This window comes from Mytilus edulis, chromosome 12 (assembly GCF_963676685.1).
Source record: "Mytilus edulis chromosome 12, xbMytEdul2.2, whole genome shotgun sequence".
In the NCBI taxonomy this organism is placed as follows: domain Eukaryota; kingdom Metazoa; phylum Mollusca; class Bivalvia; order Mytilida; family Mytilidae; genus Mytilus; species Mytilus edulis.
Genome location: NC_092355.1, coordinates 4,181,949 through 4,205,633, shown reverse-complemented (window position 1 = coordinate 4,205,633; position 23,685 = coordinate 4,181,949). Strand labels below are relative to the sequence as shown.

General features: G+C 32.4%; 1 protein-coding gene and 1 long non-coding RNA gene across 3 annotated transcripts; both read right to left on the bottom strand.

The window, feature by feature from the left end:
- Nucleotides 1-492: 492 nt before the first annotated feature.
- On the bottom strand, nt 493-18,264 carry LOC139499501 (uncharacterized). 2 transcript variants are annotated; one of them, XM_071288202.1, is made up of 14 exons: nt 18,169-18,264; nt 16,492-16,554; nt 15,635-15,717; nt 15,354-15,425; nt 14,875-15,007; nt 12,612-12,694; nt 12,044-12,115; nt 11,211-11,337; nt 9,940-10,062; nt 9,419-9,544; nt 7,107-7,226; nt 5,691-5,810; nt 4,164-4,277; nt 493-2,315 (listed from the first exon to the last, which is right to left on the bottom strand). In XM_071288202.1, exons 1-14 carry the CDS (start codon nt 18,194-18,196, stop codon nt 1,030-1,032), a joined length of 2,550 nt encoding a protein of 849 aa, XP_071144303.1. In that variant the 5' UTR covers nt 18,197-18,264; the 3' UTR covers nt 493-1,029. The 2 variants fall into 2 exon arrangements, with proteins under 2 accessions (XP_071144303.1, XP_071144304.1); XM_071288203.1 differs by having other exon boundaries at nt 4,242-4,277.
- A 2,659-nt stretch (nt 18,265-20,923) lies between these two features.
- Nucleotides 20,924-22,615, bottom strand: LOC139499499 (uncharacterized). Its single transcript, XR_011658205.1, has 3 exons — nt 22,514-22,615; nt 22,030-22,261; nt 20,924-21,104 (listed from the first exon to the last, which is right to left on the bottom strand). It is a non-coding gene; the product is annotated as an uncharacterized lncRNA (long non-coding RNA).
- Nucleotides 22,616-23,685: the final 1,070 nt, after the last annotated feature.

Below are 23,685 nucleotides of genomic sequence, written 5' to 3'. Positions count from 1 at the left end.
ACATTAATTGTTTCTCGTTTATTTTTTGTAAATAATTTATGCCGTTAGTTTTCTCTTTTGAATTGTTTATATTGTCATTTTGGGGCCTTTTATAGCTAACTATGCGGTATGGGCTTTGTTCACTGTTGAAGGCCATACGGTAACCTATAGTTGTTAATATCTGTCTCATTTGGTCTCTTGTGGAGAGTTGTCTTATTGGCAATTATACCACAGCTTTTACTATTAAGATCGGAAAGCACAAGATCATTCATATAAGACTACTGACTGACAGTAATAACATTTAACATACAATATTACTATGTTTGATACTTATACGAAATTGTTATTTTCAGTAATTCCAGATTTTGTCGTTCTGACGTAGTTGATAAACTACAAAGTTATTATTTTCATTTCTGTTCTCACATTTCATTGCTACTCGATTCTGTAAACATTGTAATTCAACTGTATTAACCATCAGGAAATGGAAAGCCTTCCAAAATTATCAAACCCATACTAAATTAAAGTTTTATTATCAAAGAAAATTAAACATGAGACAATTAATTGAACAAACATGCGTACGGTGACCTATAGTTGTTATTGTCTGTGTCATTTTGGTCTTTTGTGGATAGTTGTCTCATTGGCAATCATACCACATCTTCTTTTTTATATACTATCCATTTTATTTGAACTTTGGTTGACAGCTATCTCAATGTCAATCAATCTAAATCTTCTTGTTTTATAATAAAAGTTGATATCTATGTTTTTAACGTTGTTATGGTTTCTTGTTTTTAACGTGTTCAAAATGTAACATTTTTTTTTTATTGTAAATAATATAAAATCTTTGGTTTCACTTGTAAACTAGGAACTGTCATTAGTAAATCATTAACAATATGTTTATTTATATTACATTCCAGCCATGATTATAAGAACGAAAATGTGGTATGATTGTCATTGCGACAACTCTTCACGAGACATCAAATGACACAGAAATTATAGGTCATCGTACGACCTTGACAATGAGCAAAGCCCATACCACATAGTCAGCCCACATTATGTTTTAAAAGCCATTCCGCCTTGGTAACCGTAATTATCACCATATACCCATAGACCGAATCTGGCCTTAGTGGCATGCACTATATAATGTTCACCTTGAGAAATGGGAAGGCTGAAACTGCTGAAGAGGTCTGAATTGTGAGTAATATTAAAAACATCATGAACATTCAGTAGCTGGTCATCGAGAATAAATCCATTAATTTCATCCGAATTCACAGTAATGCTTATGAAGTTTTCATATCTTACATACGGAACGATGAAATCGTATTCATACAAATATTGGTGTATTCCTGTAACAGTCATCATGAATGAACCGATACGTGTATTTTGATCTTCAGGGTAAATTATAACCATTATGTCACTCATGGAACAAACAGAAGAAATATTATCATATTGAAAGTCAATGAAGGCGCTAGACATAATTGTACTTGTTGATATGATAGAGTCGTCCTGTTGTATTGTGACTTCTGTATGATTGACAGCAAGTATTCGTACAGTACTGTTTACACGTAAGGCTAATTTTGGAATCACATATGCATTGTCTAACTGATTCACTGGAAGTATCATTTCCATAAAAGGTTGACAGTAGAAATTTGAATCAGGTTCAAGAGTTGCTACGGTATTACATCGATTGCCGCTGACAATTGCAATAGGCTTAGATGCTGATATTGTAGTTCCGGTAAGGTCAGTGTCATGTGACAGTTGAAAAATTGTGTTCTCGTTTAACACGATAGAAATAGTTTGATTTGTCGTGTAATTTGCTCCGTCATAGGTGATTGATCCGTCGTCAATTTGTAGTGTAATATTTGCAGTTGTATTTGAATACGGAGCTCCTATAGCAAATAAACTATCTTTATGCCTATAAAAAAATGGTTCAGGTTGAACAAAAAACGATGGTATAACGTAGTTCGTTGATAGGAACTGTAATGGAATGACAAGAAAACCTTCCATAAAATTTATATCCTTAAGAAAGGCGTATATTCGGACAGGATCATTCGATCTAATTATCGCACATTGTTTGCTTATGCCCTCCGATGATACAACGCCGGTTAAAGCAACAGTCTGCCCAATCAGAAAATCTGTTTTGTTATCGTGACCGTAAAGATTTATATGTCTGATGTTAAACCATTGATCTATCGACATTTGACTTTTACCAGGCGAATCACACATGGTCAGGTTAGTATCCATAGAATTGTTAGATTTTATTAATACTAATGTAACTGTATGTTTGTCATGCCAGAAGTCATCAGTGACGAAAAATATATAATCTTTTCCTCTGCCATCTTTCAAATAAAAACAAATGTTGTGTACAAAGTTCTTTAAATGCACATAATGACATAACATGCATGTTTCATTATAAAACTTTGTTTTGATTGGCTAACAAATATCAATTCCAAATCAATTGTAATTTTTTTGATGACACGAGCTTCAACAATAAAGTGCACAAGTAAATAAGACAAAAACTTGATATCAATCGTATTTAAACAATCCTAGCAAAAAAGGTTATTAGTAGTATAAGAAATGAATGTTTTTTATAGTAATTTTATATATATATATAAGGTTGCAAAAGCGTTGACCGTGAACAAATTTGTATAATGAAGCGCTTTGACGTTTCATACAAAATGCAATTCCATCAACGCATTCAGACCACAAGATGTTAACAAAATAAAACGATTTCAATTCTTAAATATTAACACTTCAACGACCGTGCATAATGATTATGTCAGTTAAATTGACTACCAAGTGGAGTTTTTGCGTTCCTAATTTAACTATTATATGACGATTATCTTTGTAATTGTGTTGTCCAACGATTGAACATGATTGATGTAAAATTTAGAACTTGAAATTCAGTTGTATTAAAACAATGCATGGACTCGCATAATAATGTGACAGTATGTTTAGTGTTATCAAAGGAATATCTAAATAAACATTTGTGTGTGTGTTGGATCATTCTAAAAGATAAGCTTCATTCTAGTACACTAAGAGCTTGTTTTATTCAGCGCTTTCAGACAATTGCTAAAACTAACAAAAACAGTATTTTTTATCCATGCTGCCATTATTGAATTCAGGAATAATAAAAATTAGGTCCCTGTCTAATATAAATAAATGAAAATGGGAAGTAACTCTACAACTTACTATCATTAAAACTTACTTAAAATTACTGCAACTAAAATCGACAAACGATTTTCTGGGTGCTGACAATATTATATAAAAAGACGTGACATGAGTGCCAAGGAGCAAACACTTCATTCTATTTCCCATGTGTAAAAAAGTTAACAATTATAGGTCAAAGTACAGCCTTATTACACGGAGCCTTGGTTCACACCGAACAGCAATCCATAAAATGAACTTACATGACAAAACAGTTCAAACATGGTAGTTGTCTGATTCATATATATATATATCAATGACAAACGAGAAACACTTATGAACCATATTAACAAACGATAACAATTGAAAAACCTTTTCCTGACAGATATCATATACACTAATGGACGATCCAGTTCGTCACTTGTTTTGAAATTTCAAAGGAACAAATCTCGGATAATCAACAATTTTCTCCTAGATAAATGTTAGAGGTATTTGTTGAGTTACGAAATGAATTATCAATAATATTCATTTAGCCATTTATGTATTGTGATTTACACAAAATAAAATGTTTTTTAGGAGTTTATTCGAGGGGACAAAAACACTCTGTTACTGGCAATATTTGCGGTGATAAATGAAAGTTTGTTTTGGGTTATATGGGATTTGTAACAATGGGTTTCAAAATAAGGTTGTAAAGAGAACACCAGGGGTAATTTATTCGCCTATCAGAAATTGAGTGGCCCCGACCTGTGTTATTTAAATGAAAACTATTTTTGACTCCTTATGACATGCAACGTCAGTGGCTTTTAGGAATTTTGGATCTCAATGCTCTTCAACTTCGTACTTTATTTGGCTTTTTTAAAAACTTTTTTCGAGCGTCACAGATGAGTCTTTTGTAGACGAAACGCGCGTCTGGCGTATATATAAAATTTAGTCCTGGTATCTATGATGAGTTTATTTTGAACCTGTTTGAAGAGTAGAAGCGGAAAACAATTCGCAAATCATTCATTTGTTTTATATTAAAAACAAATTTACATATTTACCTGATAATTGACATTGCCTCCCAAGGTACCCGGGCTTACATATACACGAGTGTGTATTATTAAATAGCTTACACCTACCACCATTTCTGCACATTTGTTTGCTTACACATAAACCTACAATAACATGAAAAGAATACAATTATGGGACGGACTATACAACATCATACATCATGGGTGTTTACATCAACCGTACGTCATACAGAGAAGACAAAAAAGACCGACCAATGGTACCCTTACCAAAAGCCAGGGATAGCGTCAAGTGCTCTAAAATCGTAAATAGATCAAGCTCTACGTAATACACCTGTCATGTTTCTAATGGTAATTTAAAATCGAGGTTAATATAACATCATTAATGCCACATTTGAGACCGAATTGTGGTCACTTTAATGAAATAATATCCATCGTCAGCTGTTAAACAGACAATCAACAACGGCTAACCGACAAATGATGGCACCCATAAAATCTCTTAGCGGACATATTCCTGTAAAGCGGAACCTTATAAAGTAATAACAATCCAAATCCGCACCCCAACGGATTTGTTTCATTCAACTGTAAAATTAGCACCCGTTCAAAAAATAACTTTAAGATGCTCGCGTGTAAATGTAAAAAATGTCAATAAATAATAGCCACGTGCTGATTCTTGAACAAATTTTTACCAACCAAACCTGGAAATATTTATTGAAAAAGTAAAAGTTCTTAATAAGCTAATTGGAGGTTCCTTGGTATATTTCTAGTGCAAATGTGGGAATGTCAAAGCACAGTTTTCGGTTTATTCTTCCTGAAATGGTATATTTACTAAGGACAATCATTTGTACACCTCCAGGCTGCAGTGAGTTGAAAGTGGTGTCATTGTTCAATGATGATGTAGTCAGAATTTATTCGGCCTTCATATTCTGATAGATGGCACAGCATTGTAATCGCAAATATTGGCTTTCTCCGCAAAGGAAGGAGAGGAATGGATTAGATCGGAACACTTTAATGGCGAAGATGACATGTGGACGACTTTTATATAGCTGACTTTATGGTTTTAATAACCGTATAACGTCCTATAAATCATTTGAACTCTAGTGGATAGTTGTCGTATTGGCTTCAAACCATATCTTCATATTTTTTTAAAGACCAAGCATTTCAATCTATTTTTCTGTTTTATTTAGGGAATAAATGTATTCGTAGAAACATCAAATATCATTATATGTTACAAAAGTAAAACCTATGAGATTTAATATATCTTACAAATATTCCCACGACTCCTAGATTATGTAGTTGCACAATAACTATCAACCATGGCTTATGTTACTCATGCCATTGATGTGAAACGTCTAGAAAAAGGTTACATTAAGCACTTTAAAGATCCTGCAGGTCAATCAACATAGAAATCTTCATAAACTTGTCTGCTCAATATGTTCTTGCTACGAGATTCGTGTCCATCTCCCTGATTGAATATATATTACATTGATATTACCTTAAGCAATGTAAAGTATGTATATCTGTATATTTGCCACTTCTTTCTTATACAAAATAACTTACTTTCCTTACAGGTGTTTCCATCCCAATACAAGTTACTTGCACAGCCACAATGGTGTCCATCACATATTAAGTTACTATTACACTCGTCATTTGACGAACATTTTGCGTAAACAGATTTCTCTGAATGAAACAAAGAGGATGTATTCATAGAGTGGAAAGTCAGTATTACTTATTCATAAAACAGTTATCATATTTATCAGCGGGAAATAGTTTACAAGACATCATGTTCAGTGTTACTGTTGTTACGTTGTTTTCCTCTGAAAGTTAAGTTTTTCCCTCTGTTTCATTTTTAACCCGAATTTGATTTCTTTTAAACGATTTATTACCAATGAACAGTGGTAAACTACGGTATCTTTATCTTATACATGTCTATCTATTAATGATTACTTAAACGGCATTTTTTCCATAAACTATTTCGTTTTGTTTAAAACGTGGTTACTGTTTTTTTAAAGCATTGTTAACTTGTAGGTTAATATTTATTTCATATATCTACACAGTTCTAGTTAATTCATGTACATACTTCATACAAAAAAAACCTGCTTCATTATAAAAGCTTCTTTAGACCCCTGATAAGAAGCCTATAAATAGCATGTTAAAAACCTACCACAAGTCATTGGAAGATATAATCAACCATTTGAATAAATATCATATTTACACCTTATATAACAATGTCAGATTTTGATTGGTTGGTAGCCAGTGTATTTTTCGCATATGCTAACCCTTTTTCCTCATTTCAAACAAATTTGCATTTTTTCACAATTTACGGTGAGTCTGTCTGAAAGTCATCTGGTTCCCGTGGTATTTGCCATTTCGAATATTCCTTTTAACCTTCTCGACCCTTTTCTTGAAACATTTTTTTCGGATACTACGTTACATAAAGACAATCTTTATCAAGTGTAATTACAAATTCCCGCGGTACTTTGATAGTCTTTACATATCCTTAAAATTATACATATTGATTACACATGTTAATGGATTTCAGTTTACTGTAAAAAAAACAATTCTTTCGTTATACAGAATTTCAAACAAAATCTATTCGGTGTAATTAAACAGATATATAATGTAATGGTGGGGTGTTTGCAAAAATACCAGTGTTTTACCAAATTTCCTTCGCTTAGCGGCTCGAGAAATTGCACATTCTTTTGACTTGTACTGTTTTCAAGTACACCTCGATAACCTGATATAACTGTTCAATATCATGCGTCTGAATTTTTACTCGACTTTGGTATTTGAAGACATCTTTGTTTATGTAGCTATTTGTTACTTATACAATGTTATATTCATACAAGGCTTTCAAGGATTACAGTTTGTGTAGTTGAATAAATCCAGCATTTTTTTCTATGAAAAACATATATATGAAAACTTCCTAGCCATTATAAAATGATACCAATACAAGTTGATACATGAAATACATACTTATAACGCATAGAGAACCGGTCCAGTAATCATCACGATCGCATTTACACTGATTGTGAGTGCAAAACAGAGACTCAACACATTCTACGGAAGTTATGCATACATCATGGAAACCCTTTTCTTTGGAAAAGACAAAGTATATTTGAAATGAGAAGTTGATGCGACATTTATAGATACATGTCCAATGGTCATTACCTATTTCAGAGACATACTCATACAAAAATGGCATTGCCCTTAAAAACAAAATCAGATAATAACCATATAAAGTCTTATTTATGGTCACTCTTTTTTTGAATTTTGATTTGTACGTACTCTAAATCTGACAGCTAAATACATATTCCACTTATCACCAGTCAGACTAGTAGCACTTTATGTTTGGTATCAATTTTCTAATTTTTATTCTGTTCAAAAAATTGAATACATTTATGAAAAGTGTTTTTGGATTGATTAACACCGAACTCTAAGGAAACCACCGTAATTTTGTGACGTGGTACATACAATCCCTTATGCAGAAAATGATGGATTAAACCTTGTGTTATAACTAATTTAACTTCTCATGTGTATGACAGTTGCATATAATTTCAACGATAGATACCACGAAAATATGTTTCTCTTTCGTTTATATAGTATCAAAAAGTGACGTATAAGTCGTGATAATACTGTTGTCTTGTTTTTACCTTGATTTGTTGTTAAAGATTCAACATTGAACTTTACAATTGTCTTCTGTAGCATAAGTGCTTAATAGGCTTTCTTATTTATGCACCTTTTTTGGTGAATTTTTAAAACCACTCGGTCAATAGGGGGGTGTTATGGTCCTGATGAAATACGACTTATGTCGCTCTAAACACTAAATTATGTCGCGATAAACTATTGTATTATGTATATATATGTAACACTAAAAACGTGTATTTCCCCCCAAACGTGTACACATCGACGTCTCTGATCTGCAAAACATGTCTAGTTGTATAAGGGCGCCAAAGCGTGTCAATTGTATAAAGACCAAAACATGTTCATATTCTATCAACACCCAATTATACCAAACCCCCAAAACACGTCCATGTAAAGCTTAATTGTTTTCTTTAAATGAACGATCATTTGTTTCCATTTTATGAATACGTACGTTATTTGGTAATTGCTATTTACTTAAAAAATAGAAATAAATTACTTTAGGTATTTTTGTAAATAGGCAGAATAACCCGGGTAAACGTGGGGGCGTCTGTTCGGCGATGTTGTATGTAAATGTAAGGAAACATGCTCAGTTAAATTGTAGATGTTCAATCATATCACCCGTGTAGGGAAAATGTCACTTTCTCTGAGCATTAAAACTTTTGTAGCAATTCACTCTATCATGGGGCCATCAATTGTATTTTGGAAGGTAACATTTCTTTTTAATTTCCACAACTTTTATTTAAAACGGCATCTGATACATAATGAGGATTGAAGTTTTTTACTAAACATGCTAAAGTCATAAAAAAGTCGGTCTTTACTGGCTCTTAAACTCTTTAAATTATTATCCTACCTAGTGTTACCCCTAAATAACCTTAAATAATTTAGGCCCAATAAAAAATTCCCGGTATGATAATAAAACCTTTTTATTGTTAACATGATGTTGTACAAATATTGCATGAAATATTTGGCACTGGACGTTCTGTCTTTGGTTTGTGTGTCTTTATTAATGCTCGAAACCTTAAATTGCTAAAACAACCCTGCTAAACACTTTTAAGTTTGAAGAGCTTTTAGAATATCACTACTGTTGAAAAAGAGAAGTCAATTCCTCTGAATGCCCACCGTCGGATTTATATTAAAAGCATAATCGGAGTTTATTACTAATAAACCCCGATTACTAATATAAGTAACAAATTTAAATAGTAAACGATTTATTTAACTGCACTAGACTTTTTTTGTATGTTCGCTCTAAATGAGCACGAAAATATAACTGTACAATACGAAATTTTAATCAAAATTTAATGCATATGTTACAGATTAAATTTGCAATGATGATAATCATTAACAACTGTCATTCAAAACAAACTCATGATAATTAATGACTACCTCATCATAATATTGATTTCATTTAGGACAAACACGTATTAGCGCTAAAAGACATTAGACGTTCTGGCGTTTACTAGTGGGCAGGTTTGACGAATAACAATCATAGGACACGTTTGGGCGTTATAAAATCAGACACGTATGGGGAATATTGGATATTACGGACAACTTTGTGGAGAATGGACACGTATGGGGGAATCGGACACGTTTTGGGGAAAGGACACGTTACGAGTGTTACATATTTACTGATAATAATGTCTTACTTGATACACACGCTGAACGGTTCCAATATGTATGTGACGAGTTCAAGCATTGACATATCTCATTTACACATCCTAACATTGTCTCACATTCGTATGAAGACTTACAGTTTTCTCCTTCTGCTTTCCCTTTAATAAAAAAAAAACATAGAGCGCAATGTTCCTTTATAACTTTTATTTCCAATTTAAATTCTGGTATTTTGTTTTTATTTTAGTGCATCAATTTTTTAAGCAAAATGTTAAGCATTTACAAAGACTTGCTCTCTACAGTGAGATATGGTTAGAAGTAAAAACTAAAATACGAAACTTTGAATCTAATATCATACGAATTTCATAGGAATCGACCATGTGAATATGGCTGTTTAATATATTAGCAACGACCATCTCCACCAAATAAACACTAATTGCAAAAAAAGTAAAAATGTAGTTCAGTACACAGGGTAGCTTTGATATTATCTATCTTTTGCTTTGATACATAAATTACAGGTTGTAATGATGGTCTTTAGCATGTGAGCATTATTTACTCTGACGGCATCTGTTATGTGACCAATACAATTGTTTTGTTGAACACTGACACTGGTTTCCAATGCACATTAGGTTACTCTGACATTCATAAGACGATGAGCAGGAAGAACTGACAGCTTTCTCTTGAAAATATAAAATAATGAACATACAGTTATAATTGAAATTGAGGAAGCAAGTCTTAACCATGTATATAACAAGTCGTGGTTCAGGGTGTGAAATGTGTTATCGAAGTTAAATTACTTAATAATGCTTCTTACGAAGATAACATTTTGTTGAATTGGGAGGACATTTGTACGCCTGTGTAAGTATTACCAATAAAAGTGCAGGTTTTCGGCTTGGGAAAAAAATAAAAAACAATCGTTATCTGCGAAAGATTTTACCCTAAGAAATATAGCGTTTGAATTTTGTCCATCTTGTTTCTTATTTTCGGAGTTTTTCCGTACATTTCTGCTTATTAGAAAATACTGAGAATTCACACTTTGATATTATAATTTGGATGGAAAATTATTAATCAGCTGATTGCATTTGTTAGCTATCTTACAACAATGGTATAATTAATAAATACGTTGATTTTATTGTGTAATGACATGTTGAGGTTACATGGCGGCACATATTACATAAACTATTTATCTACACGTTTGATATAATTAAATCTTTAATGCGTATACTTCACAATCTATTTAACGAAGCATGTGTTTGAAGTAAATTGACTGTTAATCTTATGGATGGTCCTGAAAAAGAAAACTGTTATTATGAAGAAATTTATTCTACAGAAAAAAAGGTCTGCTTCATACTCGCAACTTCGTTTCAAAATAAAAAGCTATTAAAAAAAAGACTTTTATAAATTGATAGTATGGAAATAAAGGAACTAAAAAAGCAGAAAAAAATACAGGAGTCGTGTGCTTGTTTTAAAGATATAAGTCATTGGAAATTTGGGGGGAAATAATTCCCTCTTCACTTTTTATACTCTTAACATTGGTGCCTTTTTTTCAAAAACAATGTATATAAAAAGAACAAGGACTTTATTTTTTCAAAGATGACATCTTAAACTATATGTTATCAAATTATTTAAAGAAAAGTAGGGATTCATGGGCAAAAAGTTTCAATGAAGTTACATGGATAAAACAAGAGGATTTCTAATATCTGGCAAAAAAACCAAAAAAAAACCAAGAGGTTCAAAATGAAATATGTAATGAAGAAACCTACTCAAAAGATAGAAACTTCTCTGCAAATGAATGTTTTTTTTAAACGAAATGATTTATATACATACGACTATGATGCGCACATGTCAAATCCCCGTTGCATAGAGATCGATTGTTGCAACAACTCCCACAAATAATTGCATGTCCATCATACTGTCGTCTTCCAAATATAACTTTATTTAAATTCAAACAAAGCTGTAAAAGATAGGTTTCCAATTTACAGTATGCTGAATCTGTTTTGCATTTGAATGCGCTTAACTTTTGCAGTTAAGAATTTAGTTTATTTACAAAACATCAGTTACAAATATAGAATGTATTACACCATTCAAAAATGAGCAAAATTCATACCGCATAGGCAGCAAGTCTCGCCAGATAGAGTAATTTACCTGCAAATCCATTGTAGTTTGCGATTAAACACAGTTTTGTTTTATTTTATTTGTTGGCGTTGCTATGTATGTCAAGGCTTTCGCATACAGGATATGTTCCTGATTGATATTTAGCGTGTTCATAGCTTAACTATTTGCTTGTTTGCGTGTCGCAGGTTTTGTAGCATATCATATTCATTTCGTTCCTAGTCTGTCGTAGAATCATTTCTATTGAAACGACGAGCTACGTGCTTTTTGACCTCACTATTGCAATCTTATCTCCGCCTATCAATTAAATGTCTAGTTTGCGGTACTATTTTCAATGCTTATATCATTTTACTCATCCTTTACTTTCAAATAATCTTCTTTGAGATTTCCTGATGAAGTTAAATATATATGCGCTTTGGACGCATGAAATCTATAACGTGTTGTTTTTATTTTTAGCCAACAATTTCATCAGCCACCAGATGTAGTGCATTAAATAAAAGGAACGACTTTGTTTCAGCTTCTCTCAACTATATGTCGTAACTACTTACATTAGCATGTTTACATCCTAAGTCGAAGTATTCGTGATGTGTGTGCGTACTGTATTTGTGCAAGTAACACACCTATTCATAAAAGAATGTAAACAAATAATTTTGAAGTTTTCCCTGAAGATATTTCTAAAAATTGCAGTGTGATAAGTCATGTATTTTGATAGTTTTTTTTAAAGGCAATAAGTTTTGTCAATACTTTGGACTCTATTCAAATCAACAGTAAAATAGTACATTTATTAGATGGATTATTGTTGTGTGTTTTAATTCGTGTTTATTGTATTGCTCCAGAACTGTCCCAAGTTCTTCGAGACATAAACAAATGTCTTCCCGGCTGGTTTTTCTGATTTTTAAGCATTGAGTGTATACATGTAAGTAATGTAAAATTTATTCATTCTGTTTATAAGTTACATATTACTATGACTGTGTAGATAACTCTATTGGCTTCTATTACAAACATACCGCGCCTCGCCAATATTACTGAAAGTGACATTAAAACACCAATTGCGTTCAATAAATTAAACAATCATTGTTGCTTTATGATATAAATTATTATTTTATGCAAAGTTACCTCGTTTTTATCACACAATATTTCTTTGTTGCATGTCGCTGGATCGGTTACACCACTACACGACAGACATTGCTGAATGGGGACTGAAATGAAATAATACGTTTTCTCTGAGGCTAAAGATTGAATGTTCACATACCATTATAGCTAGTTAATACAATTAATAAACTAATTACTAACTCAATTCTATATTTTTGAAATTTTAATTGTTATATCATACATCAAATACCATAACTACAAAGCAGATTTTGAATAATATCAAAATTTTGGAAATTACCTGTGACGACACTTGTGTAGCAATATCATCGTGTGACACTGAAGGTTTTTGTTTGTGCTGTTTTATATGTTGTCCTAGGTTTTTATTACGTTTTCATTTTAATTCTGTGGTTAGTCCGTACTTCGGTGTTGACATGAACATCAATTATATAGTCTTTTTTTTATATAAATTTACTCTTTGCAAGGGTAAGAATTATTCGAATACTATGGATTTTCTTGTCCCAAGTATATATAAATTCAGTAATGTTCTTGCATCTATTTGTACTGTAGTCCTCTACCTTTTTAGTGTTATATTTAATAATGCCATAAAAGCGGGAGGATTGGCTAGCCAAAAAAAAAACCCAGGTTCAACCAACTATTTGTTATCAGAATGTCCTGTACCAAATCAGAAAATGGCAGTTGTTATCTAATAGTTAGTTTCTTTGTGTGTGGTGCATTCTTGTTTTATTTTTGTGTTGCCCTTCGGTGTTTCTGTTGTTCCGTTGTTTATCTCTTATAGTTGATGTCTTTACTTCAGTTTTAGTTTGTAACCCGGATGTGTTTTCTCTCAATCGATTAATGACTTTGAACAGCGGTATACTACTGTTCTTTACTTACATAAATTCCACAAAAATCTACATACATAGTGAAAAATTAGTGAAAAGACTATGCGTGATTGGAATACATCATAATACCTATAAACTGTATAAGTATTGATGTCCCATGTCTATCGCTTTATATATATATATATAAGCTTCATTTTTATGAAGGCCAGGTGGTGGTGTGGTCTAGCGGGACGGCTACAGTGCAGGCGATTTGGTGTCACGATATCTCAGTAGCATGGGTTTGAATCCCGCCGAGGGAAGAACAACAAATTTGCGAAAGCAAATTTACAGATCTAACACTGTTGGGTTGATGTTTAGACGAGTTGTATATATATATATATATTTCTGTGACTGTATCTTGCATTAGTTTGTAAGATCCTTTACTAAAGATAATTGAGCTGATCTGTAACAATAACATCTCCATGTCTTATATATCATGTACTGTATTACGACGCTAGATTAAAACTGACGAGGAAAGGTAACACCCGGCCACTGAAAGCTTTATTATTGTGAAGCCAAGGCGGTCGTGTGGTCTAGCACACTGGATACAGTGCAGGCGTATTGGTGTCACGATATCTCAGTAGCATGGGTTCGAATCCCGGCAAGGGAAGAACAAATAATTTGCGAAAGCAAATTTACAGATCTTATATTGTTGGGTTGATGTTTAGACGAGTTGTATATACGTAATGTACACAGCCATGTATCACCATCATTGCTGGTGATCCGATGGATAAATCTGTTATATATATATATATATATACAACTCGTCTAAACATCAACCCAACAATGTTAGATCTGTAAATTTGCTTTCGCAAATTTTTGGTTCTTCCCTCGCCGGGATTCGAACCCATGCTACTGTGATATCGTGACACCAAATCGCCTGCACTGCAGCCGTCCCGCTAGACCACACGACCACCTGGGCTCTATGTATGTATATATATATATATATATATTTAGTACGTCTGAGACAGTGGCAACTCTATATTAAGTACGTCTGAGACAGTGGCAACTCTACAACAAATTTATCCATCGGATCACCAGCAGTGATGGTGATACATGGCTATGTACATTATGTATATACAATTCGTCTAAGCATTAACCCAACAATGTTAGACCTGTAAATTTGCTTAGCAAATTTTTTGTATATATTTTAGAAGATGTGGTATGAGTGCCAATGAGTCAACTCTCTACCCAAATGTTAATTTGTAAAAGAATACCAATATAGTTCAAAGCACGGCCTTCAACACAGAGACAGGCTCTTATACATATCATTATAATTGACTGATATCATAACCGGTGACAATTGAATACACTAAATACAGTTGTATTTTGACACAGCGCATAGGCGCCTACAAATAAGAATAAGTAGTACACTTGTTAGGGTGAAAACAAAACAATACCCTTACCTGCAGAAGCATCACAAAGTGTATCACCATTACAAAGACGGGTATCATTACAGCACCTTTGACATACAATATGGCTTCTTCCTATGTCTCTTTTACCAAAAATGACACCAGTTGAGGTTGTTTTACTACAAAACTTGAATGAAAACATACAACAATCAATAAAGTTATAGACAAATTAGATAATTATGTAAGTCTATGTTAACAATTAAAGCGGGAAATACAAAACTGTTGCAAAATGTTAGTAGCTCGAATTACTTACACTTAAAAGGAGATACAGATTGGACTTTTATTAGGCATACGATAAAACAAAACAAAACCGGAAAGACAAAGGTGAAAATACTACTGACGTATATCTGCCTTCAATTCAAATGAGTAAAAACAAAGTAACACCTGATGTTTAACATCTTAAAAGAAAATTGAGTTAACAGATTTCCGTAATGAATAATATTATGACCTTTTCAAAACTAGAATATGATTACCTCAGGGAATGTGCAACCTGCATCGTATTTTGTTTGACCATCGTCTGTTCTGAATCTGTGCAAGTAACAAACCTTTGAGAGAAAAAAAATCATTAAAAGGCAAAGAGGTAGAACAAGAATATTTAGTTGTTATCAATAATTGCACTAAGTGGATATATTCTAATTGTTTTAATTTACCTTCGATTACCGCGTTATATAAACATTTATCGTCAATGTCGATTCTTCAAAATATAGATTTTTCGGTCTGAAACAAATTTACTCCATATAGGTTTATAAGTTACCTTATCGTTGTCACATTTTTCAAAGTTACCACAATTGTTTATATCGTTTATACCACTACAGGAAAGACAACTCTGACCACAATCTGAAAACATGGATAATAACTTTCACATTTGAAAATGACATTTATCGTTTGAAACTTGACAATAAGATTCCTTTCTTAATCATCTCATCCCCTGCTGCAGGTCATAAATATGCAATACGATTGACGAAAGGGATCTTTTGGTTTTGTTTTTGCTTAGGAACTTTTCTGATAGATGTTTCTTCGGAGTTTGGTATGTTTTTTATGTTAATTTTTTCATACCATATTTTCTGAATATTGACCTTTTCTTTAAACAACAAAGGACAAGAAATATATAGAAAATTTTGCATGTAGAAGTTTAAAACATCCCTCATTACTTTGATGTTCCTGATAAAGATAAATGTAGAAAACTCTTCGGATGCATCGATTTATAAATTGTAACATTTATGTCTTACTGTTGCTGTTTCACAAAGTACATGTATGTTGTATTAAATTTATCAACAGTTGGTGTAATTTAATATTTATTGTATCTCGTTATTTTGTAAAACTGTATGATAATGTCAGATCTTTGTTTGTTATATCTATTAGTCAGGACGACGGAGAGTTCGGCATGTTGTATAGAAACCTATATATTGTTAAATCCAGTAAAATCTACATGTGTTATATATTTACGCAGTTGATACACGAGTTGCTGGTAATTTGCCGTGTTACCATTATTACGTTTTATCCACATGTGAAAAAAAGTTTTATATATGTGAACTTGTGGATTCTTATATATAAGAAATTCCTAGCCTTCTGAGTTTTATATCGATGCATGAGTTCATCAGTCATACTTACAGACAACTGTTACTGCTGTTGTTAATATCAGAAGATAAAAAAGGAAAGGCTCGAATACAGCATCTGAAACACAAATTCCATATGTATAAACATTTTGTTTGAAGAAGCGTAAAAATCAAACAGAACATCATAGCAAAGACTGTATGTGCATCTGTTATTATTTTTACACTACTGTGCACGTTTACAATAGAAATGGATTTCAATTTAACGTACGGTATGTTTACGGGGTCTTTTTCTCGATACTTTCATGGTTATATTTTCTAATGGCAAAATTATACACTATTGATTTGCACTATCGTAGAAGGTTATCGATATATCCGAGATTTGTACGTTTTTGATACTCGTACATCATTTTCTTTACATGAGTCGATGAGTTAAAACTAGGATACGCTGATTGAAGAAACATATGATACGTTCGGCAGTATGAAAGTTTGGGCAGGACTATTGAGTCTCAACTAGGATGGTTTCGTATAATGGGTTGTAAATGTCACCTTGGCACAGTATGCCTTGTTTTAATCTATATTATGTGTTTTCGTCTTGTTTATATTGAAAGTAAATTAGCACGGAAAACATGTTCAATGCATCTCCTGTAAATTGAAACCAGGTTCAATCCACCATTTTCTACATTTGAAAATGCCAGTACGAAGTTATTGGTGACTTTCCGATTTAACTTTCCTCGATGTTCAGTATTTTTGTGATTTTACTTCACACTCCATCAAAACAACGGCGGTCACATATATGTTATGATTGCCAATGAGACAAATCTCCACAGCAGACGGAATTAAAAAGGGACGAAAAATACCAGAGGGACAGTAAAACCCAAATACTGAAAACAAACTGACAACGCCATGGCTACAAATGAAAAAGACAAACAGACACACAATAGTACATATGACATGACATAGAACAAACCAAAGAAAAAGCAACACGAACCCCACCAAAATATAGGGGTGATTTCAGGTGCTCCAGAATGGTAAGCAGATCCTGCTCCACGTGTGTCACCCGTCATGTTGCTTATGTGATAACAAATCCAGTCAATACTCTTACTCGGTAGGTCACATTCATGAAAGGGAAGGGTATTGTAGTTACGGGAATATCGTATCAATTGGGAGATATATACCCCGTATGATGTAGACGTAAGCAGCTATTTGTCACAGCATTTCTTTATTTATCTGTACGCTATGTCTTTAACACATCGTAATATGTCATTGATAATCATATCACACCATTCTATACTTTGTCAAAACTATTTGGAAACTGTACATTTGTCAAGAAACATCCGCTGTACTTACCGTTTAGTTTTTCTCTAATTCCATAGAACAAAATGAAAACAACATATTCTAATTTCGTACGTTTAAACGCCTTTCTTGATAATTGTCACCAGAAATGCTCCAAAACAAATACAGGACGGCGAGGATGATTGAGAACGAACAAAGTTGACAAGAGATATAACCAAAAAGGGACTCATAATTATTGCCAGGTTATATAGTAAAAAGCATGCAGCACTCGGTGTATCTGTATGGTTTCGTATTATGGGTTGTTAATGTCACCTTGACACAGTATGCCTTGTTTGAATCCGTATTACGTGTTTTCGTCTTGTTTATATGAAAGTAAATTAGCAGGGGAAAACATGTTCAAAGCATCTCCTATATGTAGTTAAAAGTAAAGAAGTCTTACGAAATCTGCGACGTGCAACACAATTCATTTTCTGCTGTCCAGCTGCGGTAAATCCTACCTGTTAAATGTTTGTAAGGTATACCTAATAACCTTAACCTCTCCACATGCATGTAACCTTTGAAAGATAATAACACAAGTTTAACATGGTCGGGATACACTGGCCTACTAATTCAATTGTAAGAATAGATTAACAATCAAGTGTAATTAATGATTTTTTAAAAGTTACTTAGACTAAGTAATATCAAATAAATTAAAATAGAAACAAATCATTTTCATTTTTTCAATTCACCACATATTAAGCATATATTTTCATATCTTGCCATTATATTGATAGTTAAGATATCTTATTTTAAAAATGTGGATCAAAGTAAAGGATATCTATCATCTTTACAGTAAAAGAGTAGCAAAAAAGGTTCAATTTATGATGGCGCGTCAACAAAAAATAAACCAGACAAAGACAACAAGAAGACAGAAGAGAAAAAAAAAAAAAAAACATTAGTCGATAAAACACTACGAGGACAATAACAAAATGGACAAATCAAATCTAGCCAAAAACACACACGACGAGTTCTACATCAATGTAACTTTTAGTGTATATGCTTACTAGTCTATTTGGAAATCGATTATTGAGTTGTTTGTAATAAAATTAATAGAGAAAACAAACTAGTCGTGGATATCATAATTAAAAACAAGTGAAATAATATAAAGAATATCAACAAAAAAAAACCGGACGGTCTGATATATGTACACATCAATAAACGAAAAACAAAAATCATTTACGGCACCAAACGACAGACACAGAATTTCACGTATTTTATATAACTCAGTGGGCTCAAATCGTTAAAAAATGTTATAAGCCTATGCTTGTCCTATCTGAATGTATTATACCCAGTCACCTTTATATGAAACGACACATATTAACTCTTTTTTTTTGTTTCTTTTTACTTGTGATTTGATCTCTTGATCTCAAATTTTATGTTGATAAGATAGTTCTATTAATGTCTTTGAGAGTATTGGTCGTGATGCATTTGGAGTGTCATTAAATCAAATGAGGAGTACTTATTTGATAGTTTTATACATTAGTACTGAATGTTACATTCGTACATGTAAAAGGCAACAGTATTTTTTAGAGTTTGGTTGTACAACCTGTTGCTTTATAAACTTATTATTATTGTATTGGCTTCTGGTAAGTTTTTGGTCAATTATATGAATTTCTGATGTATTGAGAGTTGGATCAAATGATAATAAGGTAATTGTCTCCGCGATACTTTTATATAATTTAGGAAATTTATCATATACCAGAGGGACAGTCAAACTCATAAACCGAAAACAAACTGATAACGCCATGGCTACAAATGAAAAAGACAAACATATAAACAATAGTACAAATGATACAACATAGAAAACTAAAGAATAAGCAACACGAACCCCACCAAAAGTTAGGGGTGATTTCAGATGCTCTCGAAGGGTAAGCAGATTCTGCTCCACATGTGGCACCCGTCATGTTGCTTAGGTGATAACAAATCCGGTAAACAGTCTAACTCGGTAGGTTACATTCATGAAAAGGAAGGGGATTGTAGTTAATACGTAAGGAACATATCCGATATTATTTGTGAAACGGTTATTCCATAACGGTCAACCAACTCGTGTTGACGTCCGTAAAATTTACAAAGGGATGATTTCAACTTCACGATTTGGAACTCGGCGTTTAATGGCGTCCTTGTGAGCAGCAACTCTCTCAAGAAAATCATGATACGAAATACAAGCACGGGAATATCGTATGGGTAGACTTTACATAGATAAATTCAGCCGTATTTGACGTGAAACTGTACTTATGTGTCCCGTCATACTTTGAACCACACCATTATTTTATTTATTATTTTTACTGTAAGTCTGTTTTTTGTTATATCTACTTTACGTGAGTCTGCATTTATGTATGCTGTCATACGACAAAATTATTTTTATGTCTACCTGTGCGAATTTCAAACGCGCAATTTTACACCAATAATGAAAACCTTCTTTCATTTATGGATAGACTTTACATAGATAAATTCAGCCGTATAAGAAAAGCAAAATGAGAATGTTAAATTTGATGTATGCCTTTTTGTGCTACTTTGTTACAGTTGTTGTTTATGTAGTGATATTAAGATGATAACAAAATATTGACTGTTGTACCCCTATTTTTGACATTTTTACTCTTTGAGTATGTTTGTTTTGTTCATGCATCGTTTACAATGTAATGGAATTTGATGCGACTGTCATACAAGTGAGAGGTTTAGCTAGCTATAAAACCAGGTTCAATCCACAATTTTCTACATTAGAAAATGCCTGTACCAAGTCAGGAATATGACAGTTGTTATCCATTCGTTTGATGTGTTTGGACTTTTGATTTTGCCTTTTGATTTTTGATTTTACTTTTTGAATTTTCCTCGGAGTTCAGTATTTTTGTGTTTTTACTTTTAACTTATCGTTAAGTGTCATTTGAAATCATATCACATCATCCTGTACTTAGTGAAAACTATTTGGAAACTGTACGTTTGTCAAGAAACATCCGCTATACTTACCGTTTAGTTTTTCTCTAATTCCATAGAACAAAATGAAAACAACATTTTATAATTCGTTCTTTGAAGCGCATTTATTGATAATTGTCATCAAGACGGAGAGGATGGTTGAGAACCAAAAAAGTTGAGAAGAGATATGACCGAAAAAGGACTCATAATTATAGTCAAATCATATAGTAAAAAGCATGCAGCACTCGGTGTATCTGTATAGTTTTATTATAAACACAATTCAACAAATATCACTTTTTTATTACACGAGTTACATTAGGTATCATTATTACATTCAAATAAAATATTCTGCTTTCAACATTAATATCAAAACATTGAAATCATATTCATTTATGTTGTTGCATGGCTTAGTAACACATCTATCCACTGCAAGAAAAAAAAAGGACAGTTTCAAAGTTATTCTACTCACAATTATAATATTCTATTTAATACAACTAATTACATTGATAATGGATCCACTAATCTAAAAATAAACATGTATAATATTTCTACTTATAACATCAGTCTTATTCTGTGTTATCAAAACGAATTAAAATATTTGACAGCAGTAACGTCACTCAATATTTGTTGTTCTACCGGCGACGAAAAGTTGTGAAAATCCTATCGATGTTTGGTTGTTTAAAATATATCTGATGATTAACTTTTCAAGTTTGGTAAAACTTTTAATCATACAGGATTAGTATCTATGTGGCTGCAATGTTATCAAGATTTGTTTTTATAAATGCCTATTATTGATACATGTGATATTCGTTTCTAAAATTTTGCATGTGAGGAACATGTCCTGTCCGGCTTACTCAACCTGTTTTTATAAATGCCTATTATTGATACATGTGATATTCGTTTCTAAAATTCTGCATGTGAGGAACATGTCTTGTCCGGCTAACTCAACCTGAACTAATTTAGTGTGTGTACATAATAAAAAAAAAGCAGTCTGAGAGTATTGCATGGACGATTAAATATTCTATGTACAGGAACAAAATGATAACTGTATTGATAAGATGTCAAAGTGTCATGGAGAACGTGTCAATGAATTAGAATGTAAACAACAGCCGTGTCCAAAATGATATGCTAATTGAAACGGTATTTTACAAAGTGTATGAGTAAAGTTGCCCTTCGTTCGTCAAATTTTATATCATTGACAATACTATGATAGTAACATGACCTAATACAAACATTCATTAAATAGCCATACAATTATTATGAACCATACGATTTCAGATATAGAATGATTTTTAAAAATTTGATAATTGATATTTCATACTGCAGAGACATAAAATGATTATTATCATACTTTCTACTTCCTAATTCATCTTACAAACAACAATCCGGGTAACAGCACGAGGGTTCAGTTGAAGATGGATCACAGCAACAGTAGCATTGTTCACCACGGCCGTCACCTCCACCAGCACCGGGAGCACCGGGACCACCAGGCGGGGCACCAGGATTCCCGCCTTGTCCGTGAACAGTCAGTAAATAAGTAGTCGCAATTATCAACGACAGAAACAGCAGACGTTTCATACTTTCTGAAAATAGTGGACGTTTCATGACTTATAATCATTTTGACAAACATTTAAAAATAAATGTTGGGTATCGAAATGTAAAGCAACCAAAAAAAAAACACAACTCCAGGGGAAATTAAAAACGGGAAGTCCCTTATCAAATTACAAAATCGATAGCTGAGGAATGTAAAACAACAGTCATATTCAAACGTATAAACAAATAACAAAAACAAAAAAATGTAATGATTATTATTAGTTTGAAATAACAAAACATACCTCTTCAATTTTAAAATTACAAACAATCCCTATGTAAATTATGATGAAAGTTCTTACATTTCCTGAATTAAATACTTTACAAAACAGAAAGAAATGTACTTGTCAACAAGATTATTAATTATTGTCGTGAATTGTACCGTAGTCAACATTCATCTTCACAGTGTAAATTGAAATAATTCAAGTCATAAAACATGTAAGAGGAAAAACATAGTTGTAAAACAACGTAATGCATCACATTTATTTATTGTTTAATTGTTTTTCTACATACATATGTACATGAGGGTCCTAATAGGGCATACATTAATGGTAACAATATTCAAAAAGAGCAGAATAATTGACATAAAGTGATCCGCATAGGGAACATTGGGGTATTTTATAAATAATAGAGAGTGTGGAGGAACATTAATAATCACTAATGGTTAACCTAATTTGTCTACAGATAAAATTGTATCCGGAAATTTGTCAAATTATGTAAAACAGTGTGTATAATCAACATAAAAAATGTTATATTACAAAACTAAATGTATCTAATGCAAATTTACTTACAAAAGTAATGAAAATTAAAACATATGAATTTGTTTTGCTGAAATTATATATTTATTCGAAATAAATATCGTTCGTCTAGCTATTATCATGTTATGAATCATTTCGAACAAATAGTGTCTTTGGCTGGTTTTGGAAAGTTTTATAAACTTTGCAGCTGATTATTGTTTATAGATTAAATTCGATTATTTTATTCTTATTCCAGCAATCAGACAGGTCTTGTTCAATTGTCAATATAAGCAGTCTAACTGGTCTTCGAGTCTGAGAAAAAAGGTTAAGAAGACAAATCAAAGTTAATAAAAACCTCAAAATTAAATTTGAAGTCTGTATAGTATAGAAGACCTTCAACACTTAAAAGTCAGAAACATATAAAGTATTCTACATTATTGAAATATTTGTAGAAAAAAATATATCAACATTGCAATAGAAAATCAAAAGGGATCGAACAGAACACATCTGCATGCAATATCAATGCTATGCATATCTTTGGGAATTATTTGGAAACAAATCATTGCTATTCATCTCCGGATTTTTTGTTAGAAAAACAAAAGGAGGTAAACATGCATGTAGTTGTAGACATTTAAGTTGATCCATGTCTCTACGAAGAAACGGAGAAAGACGAATATTCC

Coding starts and splice junctions, on each gene's coding strand:
- LOC139499501 (XM_071288202.1), bottom strand. CDS start 18,196: ATGAATTGTGTTGCACGTCGCAGATTTC. Junction 12,116..12,611: donor TATTGTGTGATAAAAACGAG/GTAACTTTGCAT, acceptor TTTTATGAATAG/GTGTGTTACTTGCACAAATA. Junction 9,545..9,939: donor ACATAACAGATGCCGTCAGA/GTAAATAATGCT, acceptor TTTTTATTAAAG/GGAAAGCAGAAGGAGAAAAC.